This window comes from Bombus pascuorum, chromosome 13 (assembly GCF_905332965.1).
Source record: "Bombus pascuorum chromosome 13, iyBomPasc1.1, whole genome shotgun sequence".
Taxonomy (NCBI): Eukaryota; Metazoa; Arthropoda; class Insecta; order Hymenoptera; family Apidae; genus Bombus; species Bombus pascuorum.
The window spans coordinates 2,024,156-2,042,029 of record NC_083500.1 but is presented as its reverse complement, the minus strand read 5'-3'; the positions used below and the strand labels follow the sequence as shown (position 1 = coordinate 2,042,029).

The 17,874-nt window shown below is 43.2% G+C and overlaps 1 protein-coding gene across 2 annotated transcripts in view; it reads left to right on the top strand.

The window, feature by feature from the left end:
* The first annotated feature begins 15,547 nt into the window (after positions 1–15,547).
* LOC132913464 (zwei Ig domain protein zig-8) overlaps positions 15,548–17,874 on the top strand; it is a 739,765-nt gene continuing 737,438 nt past the window's right edge. For both annotated transcript variants that reach the window (XR_009659380.1, XM_060971859.1), the window contains exon 1: positions 15,548–16,855. Coding sequence is in view for 1 of the 2 variants with exons in the window: in XM_060971859.1 (XP_060827842.1) it covers positions 16,780–16,855 (76 nt within the window). In the remaining variant the exon portion in view is untranslated. The remainder of the gene's footprint in view (positions 16,856–17,874) is intronic.

Here is a 17,874-nt window from a genome sequence, read left to right as displayed (position 1 = left end):
TATCTTTTCATTTTCTTTCTTTTTTCATTAATGTTAGACGGGCTAGAAAATGAACGCGTCTCTTAAAAATGTCAAAGACCAAAATTTTCAGTGGTATATCCAATATGGTAAAAACAGTAACAATTGCCGGTCTAATAGTTTTATCGAGTCGAGTTGATTTAGGGTAAATCAAACGAGAAAGTACAACAATGATTTTGTGGAACGGAAAAAGGATCTAATAATACAGAAATATGTCGTACGAATTAACAAAAATTCATAACTGGTGAAAGACGACTTCTCGCGCAACGTGATAAATCGTCGGACAGTGTACTTTGATGGGCGAAAACAAAATCATTATTTCGCGAATATCTATTTGCTCGAAAATATGATAGTCGTGATGTCTTTACACTTTCGATTTAAAATGGGAATTCTGGATGGCTTACTTTTATCACAGCCACCGCGGCTGCAAATTGCGTGGCACTATTGTCGAAGAATAGTATCTTATAATAGTATATTTTATAATCTTACCCTGTAATAGTATTTTCTGCTAGTATCTCATAATAGTGCCTTCTCTATTTACGAGTAACGAGTATGTGACGCAGTGTTTCCCTTTAAAGTCGGACCATGTTTAATGTTTGTGATCCGCTCGTCTTTAACCTTGTATAAGGATTAAGGAGCCAAATGTAACGAACTTCTAACTTTAAACGGCCTATACAGAATGTATAACTGAAATCGATGAAAATCGAACTCGAGCTTGTAACATAAAGTTACTATCGAATTAGTTTCATCTATTCACCTCTAGATGGTTGTATGGTCTGTCTTTCTTTATTTTCTCTACTTTCCTTTTTCTTTCTCTTTTCACTTTTTTTTACTTTTCTTCTTCCTCCCCCTTCTAGTCATCATATTTCTTTTTATACTTTAGATAATTCTTTTTTATTTTCTTTCATTTCTTTTTTCCTTCTTTCATTCCTTTTCTTAGCTTCTTTCTCTTTTTTTTCCTTTCCCTAGGAGTCGTTTGTTCAGTGCACGACCCTTTTATTAAGCAAAAAGCAAAACATTTAAAATTTCTTATACATATTTAGCCTACAAGTATCATAGTTTGTTCACTAAGGAAATGTTTCTAGCGTGTAATATTTCAATTTTTTGCGTCGGCTCCAATCGAAAAGAAACCGCATCGCCTCAGTTAATGAGCAGTCAGCTAGGTGAGCATTTGGCGGGTCGGAACGAAGCATCATTTTAGTGTCGAAAAGTATGACGTTTATACGTGTTATTACAACCGTTCGCGGAGAGACGCGGTCGCGAGGAAAACGCGTCAGCGAGAGGCGTAAATTCTCGCTACGATTCGTGTAATCGACGCCGCGAAATAGTCGTTCCCCGTGTTTCGATTAAGATAACAGGGGTGGTTCAATGAATTTAACACTGTGTTAACAGGTTAATATAGCATGTATTTTTAACAACAAATTAAGTAATTATAAAAGCGTCATAACTTGTTTCGTAATAAATACACTTAGTGATTCACAGAAATTCGACTCAACTTTTGATATTTCTCGATATTCGTTAGACTTAGCGATTTTATTCGTCAGAGCTCTCGATGTATGCAGTATGAATTTTCATATGAAACTCATGGACCTTAGACCGATTCTTTGTCTTTCGGGGAGACAACCCCCCCCCCTACGCTCAGATTACGCCATCGCTCGTGCCGATGATCGCGTAGGTCGACTTCTTTGTGAGAATAAAATAACGGTCCGAAATCGACGGTTCCAGAACTCGCTGCTTGGTGATAACTATGCGCTCGTCGATACATTGTATGTTTTTCGTTGGGCAGATAAGAGGATATGGCTGCGACGCTGGAGGACCGCGAACGACGGTTAGAAATACGATCTATAGTGAGCCTCGTGACGTAACACGTGTTATCGCGTTTGAAGTGCATGATCTCTACAACGTAGTAATCCTTCATCTTCCATAAACCAGGTTTGTTTAACTAATACACGTTTATTTAATAATTCATCAGATAATGTTATATCGAAATTAGATAATTTCTTTAATTCATTTTGTTTGTGTTTTATTGGTCTCCTACTGGACTCACCCACTTCTAACTCATCTTCCTCATTTCTTCGATCCACCCCCCCCCCATTCTTCCCTATTATTATATGATTATAAATTTGATTTATGTCGAACTAAAAATTATCACCTATTTGCTTTCTATCTATTAATCAATTTTATCTAATGAAATAAAATTATGACATGTCTCAAACCATAAATATTCATTCAAATCATATTGGCCCCCAAGTGTTTATTTTCTACGAGCATCTCCATGTTCCAATTCGATGAATTGGTTGTTTACTTAGAACATAATATGCTTACTACTACAATCATATCCTTTCCAAGAATTTGACGACTTTTTTGCACGCTCGACTTACCAAGGCCCTTCCTTCTGCTCACTCCTTACTGACCGTAATTTGATAGGCAAACCGAGACGTGGGATGTTATTCTTGTGTCGAGAATCGGAGCGATTAGATGTGTTTAATGTCACTCAGACGGGTTTCCATCTCTCTATTACGCACTATGATGTTTTTTGTAGCCATTCTTTTACCTTTTTTTCTTTTTTTTTTTTCGTGGAGGAAATCCGCACAGACACCCGCCGCTTCTAGGGGGAAGAACGGCGTGGTAGTGTCGGACTCCAACCGACTAAAACCTCCACGATAACCGTCCCTCTTGCGATCGAGGGGTGCCCGGGAACCGCTGAACCCCGGGAACCTTCCCAGCACATTCTGTCCGTAAATGGCGCGGCGTGCTGCTGCCATGTCACGTCGCGTCCTCTCCCAGGGGCCGTTCGGATCCCCAACCGGACTGCTTGGTGGCTCCCGGGTGCTGGAGGGTCTAGTACCTAATTTCAATCCCCTTCGGAGGTCGCGGTGGCCCTCGCGCGCCTCGTGTAGGCGCGTCCTCGTCGGCCGATCCTCTCGGGTTGGGAAACCCGCTCCCTCACCCGCTCCGCCGCCTCCTTCCGCAGGATAACTAGCTCGCAGAAGGAGGCTACGGCCTTCCTGCCCCTCTCGCTCGTCAGCAGCGCTTCAAAAATCGCCGGCGGCGAGAGGTCGCATCCTATTTCCCCGGTGAGAGAATGTCGCGGCGCTGCCCACGCCGGGCAATGTTCCAGCGTGTGCTGCGCCGAGTCCACACTTGCTTCGCAGTGGTGGCAACGCGCGGTTGCCTCTTTCCCGATTCGGTGCAGATATTCCCCGAAGCACCTGTGTCCCGTGAGCACCTGCGTCACCCTGTAGGTCAGGGGAGGTGCGCCTCCGTCCAACCAAACGTCTCAGTTTGAGAGGACGGTCTCGAGGACCCTTAGCTGCGGCGCGCCCGTTCTTGTGTCGAAGCCGGTGCGCCATCTGTCGAGCAGCTCTCGCCGAGCCCGCGCCTCCGCGTCAGCGTCCGCCGCGCCGACTCCGCCCAGCAGACCCCGAGTGCGGAGATAAATCTCGCAACACCTCAGGGCCTGCAGCTCGAACGGGGGAACCCGCCCTGCCTTCGCCGAAATGGTGCGAAAACCCCTCGCTATTCTGATGGCCACCGCCCTGTGCAGCCTCCTGATCGCTCGGAGATTGCAACTGTTGGTCACCAGGTCCTCTGCCCAGATCGGAGCTCCGTAGAGGATCTTTGTTCGCACCACCTCGGCGTACAGCCTACGCACTCCGACACCGGGCCCGCCTAGCTGAGGCAGCAAACGTCCTAAGGCGTTCGCCGTCGCTTCGACCGACGGTATTAGACGCTCGAAGTGAGCGCTGAATGTCCAGTAGCTGTCGAGAGTCAGGCCCAAATATCTCATACTGGTCCCGACCCCGATCTCTGCCCCCACCAACCTCAGGCGATAATCCGCCGGAGGCGTCCCGTAATCGGACTTCCGGCAAAACCACATCGCCTCGGACTTCTCGGAGGATACCTCCAGCCCCAACCCTTTGATTGCGGCGACCGCGCAGGCCACCGCCAGTTCCGCCAGACGGACGGTCCTGCCCCATGTCGATCCCCATACCAGCACCAACGTGTCGTCGGTGTAGTACGTCAGCGCCGAGTCTGGGGGTAGCGGTGTCCGAAGTACCGTGTCGTACGCGATGTCCCACAGCAACGGGCCCAGTACCGAACCTTGCGGAACACCACGGCACACCGCCCTCCCCATCATCCTTCCGCCCCGCCCGGTGTAGATGATACTACGGTCCCGGAGGAAAGCCCGGATCACGCCCCGCAGGTAAGCGGGCACCCGATGGAACTCGAGGGTCCGGCTTATCCTGTCCCAGGGGATGCTGTTGAAGGCGTTGACCACGTCTAGCGACACAGCCAACGCCACGTAACCCCGCCGCACGGGCCCCTCGACGAGGGTGCGGACACGGCCGATGGCATCGGCCGTAGACCGTCCCTTCCGGAAGCCAAACTGGCTGTCGTGTAGCCCGGGAGCACGCCGGGACAAATGCGACTCGAGTCGGGCAGCCACAACCCTCTCCAACAGCTTGCCAGCCTGGTCCAGTAGGCCGGAAGACGGAAGGTGAGTCCGGGCAACGTCTCGGCTTCAGCAACAGGACTATCCGCCCCTCCTTCCATAGGACGGGGAATTCGCCCCGTCACTGTCCCCGCCGTCGGCTGTCCCCGAGCTGCTGCTGCACCAGCAACGCTAGAGTAGTGTCGGACTCTTACCGACTAAAACTCCACGATGGCCTTCCTACGCGTCTGAGAGGAGTGCACCGTGGACCTCTTGCGAATTATCTGCTCCGGTGCACCCCCTTACACGTCCGTTCGTTCGTTCCAGCCAGTCAAAAGTTCTCCTACCTATCGACTTCTGGCGCTAGGGGGGGAGCCATTGCCCCTAGCGCCATCCACCCTTCTTCTGGTCGCGGCCCGTTGGGACAGCGGTGAGGCGGCTCTCGGTCGTCTCTCTATCCCTCTCTGCCCGTTCCTTCGCGAGCATCACTTGCTCGCAGAAACAACGGACAGCCTCGTACTCTCGCGGCCCGTTTAGCATCGCTTTCACGATCGCCGAAGGGGCCAAACTCTCGCCGATGATGAGACGTAGGGTGTAGCGAGGCAGCTGCCACGCCGGACAAAATTCCAGCGTGTGCTGTGCCGTGTCCCTGCCCTCCCCGCAGTGGTAGCAGACGTCCGTCTGCTTCCGGCCGATCTTCTTCAAGTACTCCCCGAACACGCCGTGTCCGGTGAGCAACTGGGTCATCCTGTAGGAAGCCATTCTTTTACGTACGTTAGTGTCAACTTCGTTTAATCAATGTACGTTCTTATTCAATAATTTATTATAATTTATTATTTTGATTTTTTCATCGTCTTTTTGATTGGCTGATAGGTCATATAATGGACATTCAAGACGAAATTTCACTTTGATTAGCGTTTGATTTTTATATAATTTCTTCTTTCTATATATTTCTTTTAAAATCTTGGTCATTTCTTGTACAGATTATGACGGGGAAAACTTCCAGGCATCAGAAGGCGCCACTATGAAATTTAGATGAACGTTGCTGATAATTGACGATGAATCTGGAAGCCTTCAATGGTGATTTTGTGAGTTTTGATTTAATTTAGATTTTTCAATAATTTTTAATAATTTTGTATCACTCTTATGTTGTTCTTTGAAGAACTCTCTATTATTTGTAATGCCTTGGGTTTTTATCTTTTAGTGCATTTGCTAGTTACATTATTTTAATAGCGAATGAAACATACCACAATTTTTTAAGGTAAATGTTGACAAAAGGTGACCAAGACCCAATGATCTGGTCATATCTTGTCAAGCACGCTTTCCTGAGTAACATTCAGAAGGTTTTAGTCGCCGCTCGTTATTTTTGAAATGGTTATACTATATACATCGCATTTTGCCGACACATAAATACATACACGTGAGAGTTTATATTTTAAAGGAAACATTACACGCGTTGCTCACTCACTTGTGAAAATCCATTCCAACCCGATACTAATTCCACATGTGAGCGAAGGGGTTTAATTTTTGACTAAAAAACTTTTTCTTAAAAATTCCTCACTCGTTTGCTTCGTTCACGTGGGGGATTGGTATTGAGTTGGACAAGGATTTTACGAATGAGTGGAGTGAGCGAACGACGTTCTTTACGTATGTGTATATATATACACTGTTTTTTAAAAATCTTTTTTTTGTCCTTTTCAAAATATATCAAGGTCAAGGTCATTGGGTTTGCATCTCCTTTTGTCAACATTTATCGATCTCTTTTTGTGTTCATAATTCGTGGTAGATAAGCTTCAGCATTCCGAAGCCCTTCTCATACTTGTTCACTATTTTAAATAATCACAAGTCATAAATACACCGAGATCGTGTGAGGATTTGCGACGCAACAATACACGTAAACATAAAAAATCTTCAACATTTAACCTTAAATTTTAAGCTTAAATTAAAAACCTATCCGATTCATTTTCCCGTGCCCCGTGATAGACTCGCGTGATTATCCCTTTTTCTTCGCCCTCTTTCTAATGAAATAAACTTAAACGAGCGTAACGAATGGCGAGATTTACTATCCGGATGTGAAGGGGATGAAAGCAAAGAAAAAGATGAAGAAAAAGAAGAAACGGAAGGATATACTCGTATAACGCGGGATGGGAAGACCGGATTACGTTCGATGCGCGGAACAAGCCGGCCGTAATGAATCCGCAGTAGTTGCACGCGTTTTAAGTCAGACACCGTAATATTCCTACGCGGCCAGAGGCACGGTTTAACCGAAAGTTATGGTACAATCGAGTAGGTGTGTGCTGGATGTGAGTTATTACCGACTTGTTCCAGACCAAGCGTATCGCCAATTCGAGCTAGAGCTTTCTCACGTCTGCGTTACTCGAAAATTTTGTCGGAATTATAGTAAAGATAGGTAATATCCGGGCATCGGCTGTTCGGGCTCCCGTAATAAACCGAACGGCTCTTCTCTCGTAAAAATTATATTTGTCGAACGAGCTCGGCGTTCTAAGTGATTTTAAGCTTTTCCCGTTTATTTTAGACTGTTTGACGTCTGCTGTGCAAAATTTTTTGATTAATCTTGCTATGTTCTTCAAATTCTTTTCGAAAAAATTATATTTTTCTAATGTGAGAAATATCTTTACATGTAGTTTGCATAAAATCTGAAAAAGATCTTATTGGTATACGTGATCTTTTGATTCGATGTTTCATATTTATGATCGTATAATTATTTGCATAATTGTTTTGAAAATTGATCATCAGTTGATTAGTCGTCATGCCATACAAAACGTCACTGAAAGCACACAATATAGGAATTGAAACTATATGATGCGGAAAAACTAACGTTTGATGTATCGCGGCTGAAAGTATTAAGATATTCTAGCTTGTGACGTATGAGCGTGGCGGAAAGTTTGATCGATCGTCTCTCGGAGGCGATACGTTACAGGGAATTAACAATTACGCGATACTTCGCGACAAGCGCAAAAAAGTATCGCGATTAATCAAGTTCTCGCTTTATAAAATGCTCGCGCGTTCGAGAACTGGAACCTCAACCGACCATCATTTTCATAATCGCGCGTTTCTCTTGCAATCAGGAAGAGGGAAAAAGCGATAAATCACACTCTAACAAAATTTATTCTTACTTTCGTTGATCTTTTAGAAAATACGAATTAAAAGAAATTCATTTTCCTAGTCGGAACGAAGTTCGGTACGAAAAATAATTTCGAATTAGAAATGTTCATCGTAACGAGAACTCTATCGTGTTCTGCTCGCGGTTCTCCTTTTTTAAACAGGGAAACCCTTTGAAAGTACCGAGAAACAGTTTGCGAAACGTTCATGGAAAATTAGGCGGAAGTAACGGGCCTAAACCCTCGTTTCCACATAAAAAGATATCGAGTTTGGTTTCTCGTTTCTTTCTTCCTTTTTCCTTCTTTGCGATTTTTCTTTTTTTTTCTTATTCATTTTATTGTAATTTCACAATCTGTTTGCTGAAACGCGATATCGCGAATAATGCTGCTCGTTATGTGGGTTTGTCAGTTGTTGACTCGCGTATTCGTTTGCTTTGATGTAGCAGACTTTTATGGGCAGAGCCGGTGCATGGGGGCGGGGCAGGATACACGCAATAATTAAGAGTGCATAAACAAAAACAACCACAGTTGAGTGTAATGTGATTTCTTTTAATTGCTCCGTTTGCATCCACAGCGTTATTAGTTAGTGGGATGTTGTTCACGACATGGTTGTTTCATCTTGTTCGAGAGGTTGTCACTAGGGGTGGAATCAATTTCAGTCAAATCAATTTCGAAGAAAATTTCATCTAGGAAGTATTTGTATATATTTAGAAACTATTAAGCATTTTCATAAGTACAACTTGGAACGACTTCGAAAATTTGTAGTATTTGAAATTTACGTTTGAAAACGTTTGAAATTTATTAATATCGAAATGAGAGGCGATTGTCTTGATTATATCGGTAAAATTTCACACAAATTTCGAACATACAGGTTTTAATAATTCCTTAATGATCATTCGTATTTTCCGTAAGTGTTTTAACTATTTCAATACTTATGAACGAAGTCGTAGCCATACAGCGGGTATTTTTTTTTTTTTATAGAGAAATGTTTCTAGAAAAATTCACGATAAAGGAGAACCCGTATGTCCATATATGATATACACAATTTTTTTAGTGGACTTATGAAAAGATTATCAACTCGATCGAAGTCGGTGAGAATTCGAAATTTTGCCAACGAGCAACCTCTCATAAATTAACAAGTCCTACGTCTCGTCACACCTAAAAACGCAGCGCTACCACTTTTTCGTCCTCCGGAAAAATGTAAGTTTCATTTTACGTAAATTATGTAAAATCCAAAGTTTCTTAAAAAAAGAGAAAAAAAAAAGAAAAAAGAAAGCAGGAGAAGAAGGAACTAAGGGAAGAAAAAAAAAAAAAAAAAGAAAGGAGAAATCAGACTCTGAAACGTAACTCCACGGCAGTCGAAGGATCCGATTATCCTCGGCAAGCTACTTTTCAACGTGTTCGTGAATTTCAAAAGATCATTTGAAGAATCTCAAAAAGCGCTCGAATCTTTTCCGCGAAATTCTCCGAATCTGGAAAGCTGCTCCGTGTAATTCGGTCGCCTTCGAAACTTTTGAAAGAGAGATCGGATTAATCATTCTTATCGTCGACGGTTTGAAGCCTTGGACATCGTTCGTAACCACGAACGAAGATAAAGCTCTCGGTCGATTGTTCCTTTAAACCCTCTAATTCCGATGCACGTTTCCCCACGTGCTCGTTGTTTAAGCTCGATTGCCTCGCTGGCAATCGTTTGCGAGTCCTTTCTTGTCAATGGGCCGAGGAAAATCACCGAGGGAAGGAAAGGCGGCAAACCGGTTGATAGCTCTTCACCGTGGCAACTTGCATGGACAATTCTCCTCGTCTCGTTACCTTTGTGAAACGCAGAAATAGAGATTCAGCCACTTCACGGACGCCCTGCGTTCGCGCTTCTCGTTCTGATTTTCGGGAGAGATTTGTCTTCGATGAATCTACGCGAAGAATCATTGCTTCATGAGGGAGTGGTTCAAAGATAGAATAGGGGAAATGAAGTGTACGAGAAGTATCTTCTCGGATTGAAATCTCTCCAAGTCTTTGACGGATACGGATTTTGCTTCGTTGCTCTTCCATTTTATTGCTCGACTGATACGTAAAAATTTGAGACCTGAAATTTATGAAATGCGAGGTGACTTTTTAGTTTTACGCGTGTGCCATTGTTTCACTGCTATCGGTACTTCTGGATTATTGCAAATATTGGACCGATTCTTTTTTAGTTTGCGAGAGAAATGATTTTTTATTAATTACTAATGACAGAAATATGTTTCCTAGGGTAGTTTTATAAAGAACGCATAGTATGCTAGAAACTAGCTTTACTGAAAATGAAAATATACAGGGTGCGCCGTTAGAATCCGGACAAAAGAAGTTTTGTGCAGAAAGTTGTTTATTTAAGTCAATACACAAAAACACATGAAAATGTTGTTATATCTCATTTAAAGGGTCCTTGCTGAGAACTTTTATTCTATGTAACCACCCTCTGCCTCTATGACCTGCTCTATTCTTGCTCTAAAGCGCGAGCACGCTGACTTCAACTGGTCGCGTTTAATTGTCGCGAATTCTGACTCGATAGCAGCTCGTAGGGAGTTGACGTTGGGGTGCCTGCATTTATTAGTTTGTCTCTCGATAACGCCCCACACGTAATAGTCCAATGGGTTTAGGTCGGGACTGTTAGGAGGCCAGAAATCTTTCGACCAAAACATGTCCACATTGTCAGAGAGCCAATTTTGAACAAGATGACTTGTGTGAGCAGGTGCGCCATCTTGTTGAAATAAATACGGCCTTCCAGAAGCCGTAATTTCCATCCACGGCTTTATTACTGTCTTCAGGACCTCCAAATAAACCTCCTTTGTGATTCTTTCGCCTTTTTGGAAGAAGTGCGGAGGCATGACGTCGCCCTCACTTGAGACAACGCTCAAAACGTGAACACTTGCTGGAAATTTGGTTTTGCCCACAACAGGAACATCTTCGAGATTGTGGGCCAGCCAACGGTCGTTCCTCCGATTCACTTTGGCATCCACCCGGCGCGAAGACTTTCTATAATCGCCGCTGTTCTATCGTATTCCGGGTTTTGCTTAACGAGTTCTGTCATTTTGAGGTTATAGAAGACTTATTGACATATTTAACTAACTTCAGAGTCAATCAGCACAAACATCTGAATTCTAATATGGTGGGAACTACAAATTGAATTCTGTCCGAATTCTAACGGCGCACCCTGTATTTCTTCATGGTGATTGAGTGATTTTCCATCGAGTGAAAATAATAAAGAGATGAAAATACACGTCTGCGGAGATAAATGACGATTAATAATTTTACGATTAATAATTTCTCGAGTCTAATTACGATCCAACATTCCTGCACTAATCGTATCACAAACAAATCCTCCATTATCACCACGTTGTATCCCGAGACATCGAACCTCGGAAACCGATACTTCCACTTGGATCAACGCAAATCCTTCCAAACAAACTCTCTATCTCATTCTCCTCCTAACTAAACGTGCTTCGCACGACAGAAAACCTGCGACACGTAAATGGCATCTCAATCGAGATTAAACTAAGAAATCTCAACTATAGTCGTTTGCGGTAATCAACCACCGCGGCCGGTAATCAGTTGCGATGTTATCGACGTCAGTTCCTCTAAGCAGGCACGTGAATCGAGATCGTCTCGGGAGTCCATGTACTCGTAGGAATAACGTGGCAGGTCAGCTACTAGAAGGCCGCGCACAGAGTCCGTATGCTCGGTCGTGCGCCATGTAACACGCAGAACATTCTGTACCAGATCCGTTCGATCAATCCGATGTGAAAGGTATTTCCAAGCACCAGGTCCCTATGTATCCTTTTACGTTGATTCTGGCCAGCGTGTACACCGGCCACCGCCTTCTAAAGCTGAGTAGAAAAGCGGCGCGATAGAGTGATAACGCGGCTGAAAGAAAGTGGCTGTTCCATTTCGTCGGATCCGACGTTATTGGAACGAGCCTGTTAAAAAAGGTTGTTAAAGATGAGGAACGGGGCAACGTTCGCCGACTGTAGTCACAGGCTCTTTTCTTTTCCAAGAGATTAATGGAGCCGCGAAATCGTTGCGCTGCTGATATTGAGCTATTAATGAGAGAAGGGTTCTTCTTTGCTTGCAGTACGAGTTTATTAGAGAACGATGCGGTATAAGCATATTGATTTCGTGCGTTTGAGGTTTGGATTAACCCATTTACGTGCCAATTTTATACAATTTTTGTCCAACAAATTTATGTATCCTTTCTTCTTTATCTGGCCAGTCTTCGATTTTATTTGAAAGTACTCTTTCTTATATATCAAAGAATTCATATAGAATTTGAATTTGTCGCGTTTGGGTCCGAGTCTATTTGAAAGTACTGCTCCTTGTTCTCGAAATACCTATGGAACCAATCACTATTCGAACCTACTTGCGACGTGTTTTAGTTCATCACTCGACCCGACTAGTGCTGTTTAGCGTTTCGAAGGTGATCCTAGTTTGGAAACTAAACATGGACGATTTAGACAGAAGGGGTTCGACGATGAGATGCCTAAGAGATTAAGTAGCGAAGGGTGCAGTACTCGATACTAGCTGGTTACGTTTAAGCGCTGCTTTAGATGAAGAGGGTGTTTAGAAGGGTTAATCTGATCGCCTTTTAGTGAAATACTATACAATGGCTGTTGGAAGTATTCGAACATTTATTATAGAAAACTGTTATGTGTATATTGTGTGTACTCTATACAATATTTTGGAATTTCATTAGCGCTATTCAAATTTTACAATGTTTCTTATAACACGGAGGATATATTCATAAAAAGTCTCTACAAGTATTCAACTACTTTTGTGAGTCACTACATATACATTACATGTATAAAATATAATATTAATGTAGTATCGTGGACAAATAGTCTAAGAAATATGGGGTGAAACATAAATAATGTTGCGAGAAAGTCTAAGTGCTGACAGGCTCATCAATGTGTCGTCGGTCCTTCAGTCTAATAGTTACGTGGAAAAAAGATCTACGTGACCATGGCCACGGACGGTTGCGGAACACGTACGTGGGGGAGGGGCTATGAGAAAAGACAAAGGGATGCTTAAGGGAGAAAGGAAAATTAACAGTTAGTGTGAATTGAGAAGTCAGAGTGTTGCCAGCGTTGTCGAGGAGTGAGGTCCGCGTGAAAGAGAGCGTTGGAACCGTGGTGACGAGAGTTGTAAATTAACTATTTAGTTGTCTTAATTATAGAACATTATTGTATTTAGTTCACGTTAAATAACCATCGTTTCCTGTTTAATCCATGTTAAATAAATAATAAATAAAATCGTACATTAATATTAATATATAATTATATAAAATTTGCATGATGTCCTAATTCGATTGTCAGCTATTGTATATCTTATGGATAGTATTAGAATTCTGTGAAGCGAACTTCGCTCATTGAATCTACTACCCGATTTTTCAATATACTATATTGAACTCGATCCCATCACTAGCAACGACTATCGTTATTTGTAGCATCTCTACTTCGAACGATTGCAAACCGACCAAAACAATATTTACGAGCATGCGGGCCGATAACTGATACGAAGTTACAGGTACGAATGATATTTCTTGCCCGTGTCGGGCAGCCGTAATTGTTTGCTGGGCCGGTCGACGAATTATTGAACTCTCGCAAGCAAGAGAGTCAGCCAGTGTTGCCAAACTGCAACACATTGATAGCGACGCGTAATCTGTTCCTGTTTACAGAAATTTATTGGCGCGAAATCCGGTGCCAACTATGCAGTGACGCCTCGTTCTCTCTCTATGGCCGAGTGGTGTTAATGTTCCCCAAAGTACCATGCGCGCGTTATTAAAACGCGGCCAGTTTTCGGCCGGCCAACTGCCACTGCCACGCTGAAAACTGCTCGATCGAGCTCTTTCAACTGAGCGTGCCTCGAGGATATTTGGAATTTTGTCAAAATTGATGAAGATCATTGCGCTGAAGAATTTTTAAATTGCAATGAAATACGCCAAGTTTCAAGGTTCTTACTCTATTTTGCAACTAAACTCTTAACTCTCATTTGTTTAATTGGGGACAGTATCAAATGACATTTAATATAACGTCTAATATTTGACAATTTTATAAATTACGAATTCGGAGCAAAGGAGTTTGAGAAAATTTTGAAAGTCACCAACTAATTCTGTTAAAATGTCCTTAGATTTGGAACGGAGACCAGGGTAGGATGTCGGTTGTTTAATCTCGTACGTATCCTACGCAAGCTTGCCACAAAAGAGACACGCAAGCATGCAATGTAGGGGCGTTGCACATGCCCTTAATTTGGGAAACCAGCCCTACATCCTAACTTCCACATCCCAACTTTAGGTATTCTCGCGGGTTTGTGATACGTAGTAATCGCTATTGAGAAGCAAGAAACAACTGCATGTCTTCGAACTTGCTAATTAAAACCGTGAATTCCCTTGCTCGTGTACAATGGAACTAACCCGTGTCATTCAAGCCAGAAATTTCTCAGATATCCCAAAGTCATTAGTAACTATGACCTATTTAACATTATTGATTAAAATTACCGAAAAACTGAGTCCAGATTGCGGTATACGCAACATCGATCGCAAGAGAGTTTACTTTAACCAGAAGGCTAAAAAAGAGAATGAAAAATACGAGAAAGAAATGACTAAAATCGATATTTTATTAGTAGAGCGATTTTCACCAAATTTTCTGCAATTTAAATATTTGAATAGTACACGGAATAGAGGATTTTACAAAGGTGGATTTTATAAAGAAAACTTTCCTCGTAAGTCAAGGAGAGAACCTGGCTTGCATACTGGACGATAATACGCGGGGTACCTTCTTTCCTCGAAATCCTATGCTCAGAAGAAGGGAAACGTGAAGATTAGTGCGCGTCTCGTGCTGTTCTTAAATGCAACGTGCCGCAGATAGCCAGTAGGATTCAACGTGGAAACCACGATAACGAAAGCTTTATACAGTCAGTAGGTTCACGTCTGGACGTTGAGAAATAATTTATGTTGTATCCGTGCAAAATGTTTGCGGATTCCATAACTTCTTTCCTTCTAGACTTCCATATTTTCCTTGAGAATCGTGGCCGTCATAAATTTCTGACTTGCCACCTCTCTTAATTGCAGTTAATACCGTAATTTATTACCAAAGAATTTTCATTATCTCGATCCTTGAACGTATATACATTGTCGTTCATAATTATATAGATATTTCGCTCCATTTCTATCGACAATAAATTATGAATGACACACGAGCTTCGAAAATCTATTTAAAACTATCTCGATATTCGAACGAATCGATCGCTTTACAACGAGCGATCGAGCCACGAGAGGCGGAGAATCATCGCCATTTTATTAAATTCTTCGAGCAGAAATATTAGATGGAACTATAGACGTGTACTAGAATTTCTATAAAATTTTATCTTAACGTTTACATTTGTGACTATTTAAAAATGATAAACGGGAAGAATGATTTTAAGCGAACGAAGAATTTCTTTGGTAAGGTGCTGGAGAAGTTCGAATCTATTCGGTAGTTCTTCTTGCGAGTATCTTTTTTGTTTCCTAAAGTATTCATGAAGGATTTAAATCTGTCGCGTTCAGGTTCGAGTCTGCTCGAAAGTTTCCCTTTTTTTCAAGATACAGAGTTCGAATCTAGTCGGTGAATGTTCAAACTTACCTGCAACGTGCTAATGAGCGAGGTTGTATCGCATTTCGTATAAGCTGCATACACGAAACCTAACTCATCGACGATCCTTTCAACCTGAATCGCCCGAATCTCTGTCGAAAATCTCGAGGTTCGTACTTCCACGTAAACCTCTTGTGAACGTTTAACACCGTTGGCTCGTTTCAGCCGGAGAATTCCCCGGATTCTCTGGCGAACGTGGGATCTCCTGTCACGATGCCCTCAAAGATCGTATCGCGTCGGTAAGGGTTGCGTGGCAGCTGACCCGACGACAACGAGAGCATTCCTGCACCGTTGCACCCGAGCCAGTCGGTGCTCGAGCGCGTCAAGTAGAAGTGGTCTGCGCGTAACCCGTCCGCGCCTTGGTTCGCAGTGAAAACGGAGCGCATGCGTCGGTCGGGAGACGCCAGGCCGCAGATTCATTTCGCGCCGCGACGCCAAGCGGCTCCGCATCCGTGTAAACGCGGCTGGTCCATGTGCGTTCGACGTCGGCGCGTGCACGCCGACCAGGACAATCAGTGTGAGACGCGTGTCAAAGTATCGTGTACCTTCGCGCGTGTTCTTCAACGATCTTCGATCGTAATCTTCGTCGACTGCATCATCGAGTGATTAATCGAGTGGATACTTTGATAGAGCAAAAAGGAATTACCGTAAGAACGACGTTGTCCCAGGCTGCTCTTTCAGATGAATTGAGAGGTAAACGGGGACGAATGACGCGACAGACGAGCGACGATCGCGCCTTGTGGATCGCGATGATCGTCAGCAGCAAGGATCCACGTGTGATCAAGCGTGGGTTTCAACGCGGTTGCACCAGTCGAGCATTCGACGCAACACTAGTCCAACCTCGTTTCTGAGGATCTTGTGGAGAAGTCGTCGAGATTTTTCGCCTTGCAACTGTGGGTTCCTTTACGTGACTTGTTGTATTGGCGATCTGTCCGCGGGATCTCACGTGTGATTTATCGTCCTTACACGAGTTCTCGTGGATTCTCCCATCTCGATTCTTTGGTTCGTAGCTGATTTCCAGGTGTTGGATCCTGTACGGCAGAGGCAGTGCGTTATCCGCGAGGGAATTTATCGTGCTACGGACGATTAACTTGACGCGGTGGGAGTATACGTCGCGAGTGGATGCTTCTCGTTGAACGTCTGATTCTCTGGTGAAACTCGGTTCTCGCAATCGTCACGCGTGAATCTCTGCTTGATCCACGATAGTCTTTGTGTTATATATGTCTGGTAATAGTGACTGTAGATGCTACAGTGAAGTTCGAATCGTGTACTCGGAGACCGGAACGAGTTGCATAACAGGGTCTCTGCTTGAGTGTATATATATATAAGTATATATATAAAGGAGGATATCGTGCGAAGAGAAAGTGCACGAGAAAGGAGGCAAAAAAAAAAAAAAAAGGAAAGGGTGGAGAAGAAAGACGTAGCTGGAGTTTAGAGCCGATTTAACCAGCTCTGTCGGTTATCACGATTTTTCTCTCCGGTGTGTGCACCAGGGGAACGGTTTTACCAACAAAACGATCGACGGTGAGAACGAGTGAACGAGGTGTTAAAAATGCTGTGTCGTTGGCTCGCCGTCCTGATACTCGCTGCATTTCTCCTGGTTATCGAAGGGATCGCGGTCACTCAAGGTACGTGCAACCGAACCATCTCAAAAATTTGCGGAACGTGCACGAACATTGCTCGACTCGCTTCTTCGAATTCGCTCCTTCGAATTCACTTGGAGCATCTGTGTAAGAGCTCTCGTAGGTTCTTCAGAATGCATTCGCGTGCATGGCCCAGGTTTCCGAACGTTCAACGGCCAGTTTCAGAAGATTCTAGTGGAGTATGGTCGCTGATTCGGTATTCGCGCCCGTATGCACCGATCGCTCTTGCGGGTGCATTAACAAAGTGCGTGACAAGTGTTGCAGAATGGAACGTAAAAGTGTGAGAACGTTTCGATTTTGCGGTCGAAAAGAGATTCCGTTTTGTATTGTACGCATGAGTCACCTCTTAAACCCTGATGAGTTTGGAATGGTTCAAATATCGGAAGTTCTAATATCTGCATATGTTTCTTGAAAGCATTTATTTGTCGGACTGTTGTATCAAACGCAGAATTGGGTTGTGTGAAGTTATAATTATTTGTACTGTTTACTTTAACTGGCACATATTCTATGCAGAATAAAAATACATCTATTCTATTAGATCTAGATAATATCTTAATGCATGTTAACGGGAACTGTAAGTGTAGATTCCATAAAGTTGCGTTCGAGGAATTTTTGAATTTTAGAACTTTTAATTCTTATAAATCTAAAGTAATGAAATCAATTAATCAGTAGGAATGTACTTACATTGAGCCATATGAAAATTACTTAAATTAGTACACGTAGCTTAAAAAACTACGCACGATCAAAGTTACATTTGGCTAAAGGATATTTCCTGTACATCGAATTAATGCAGTGATAGGTATATAATACTCAAGCTACTTTTATTACGATAATACGCAAAAATCAATGCCACTACTTCCAAACAGTCATCGTGTCGTTAATTCTCAAACAATTTTCCTCCAAGTATCACAATTCACGCTATCTACGCCGTTAACGACTTTAACTTCCAGGGAGAGTACGACGTAAGTCGCATCTACCGATAACCCCAAGCCATAAAAGACGGT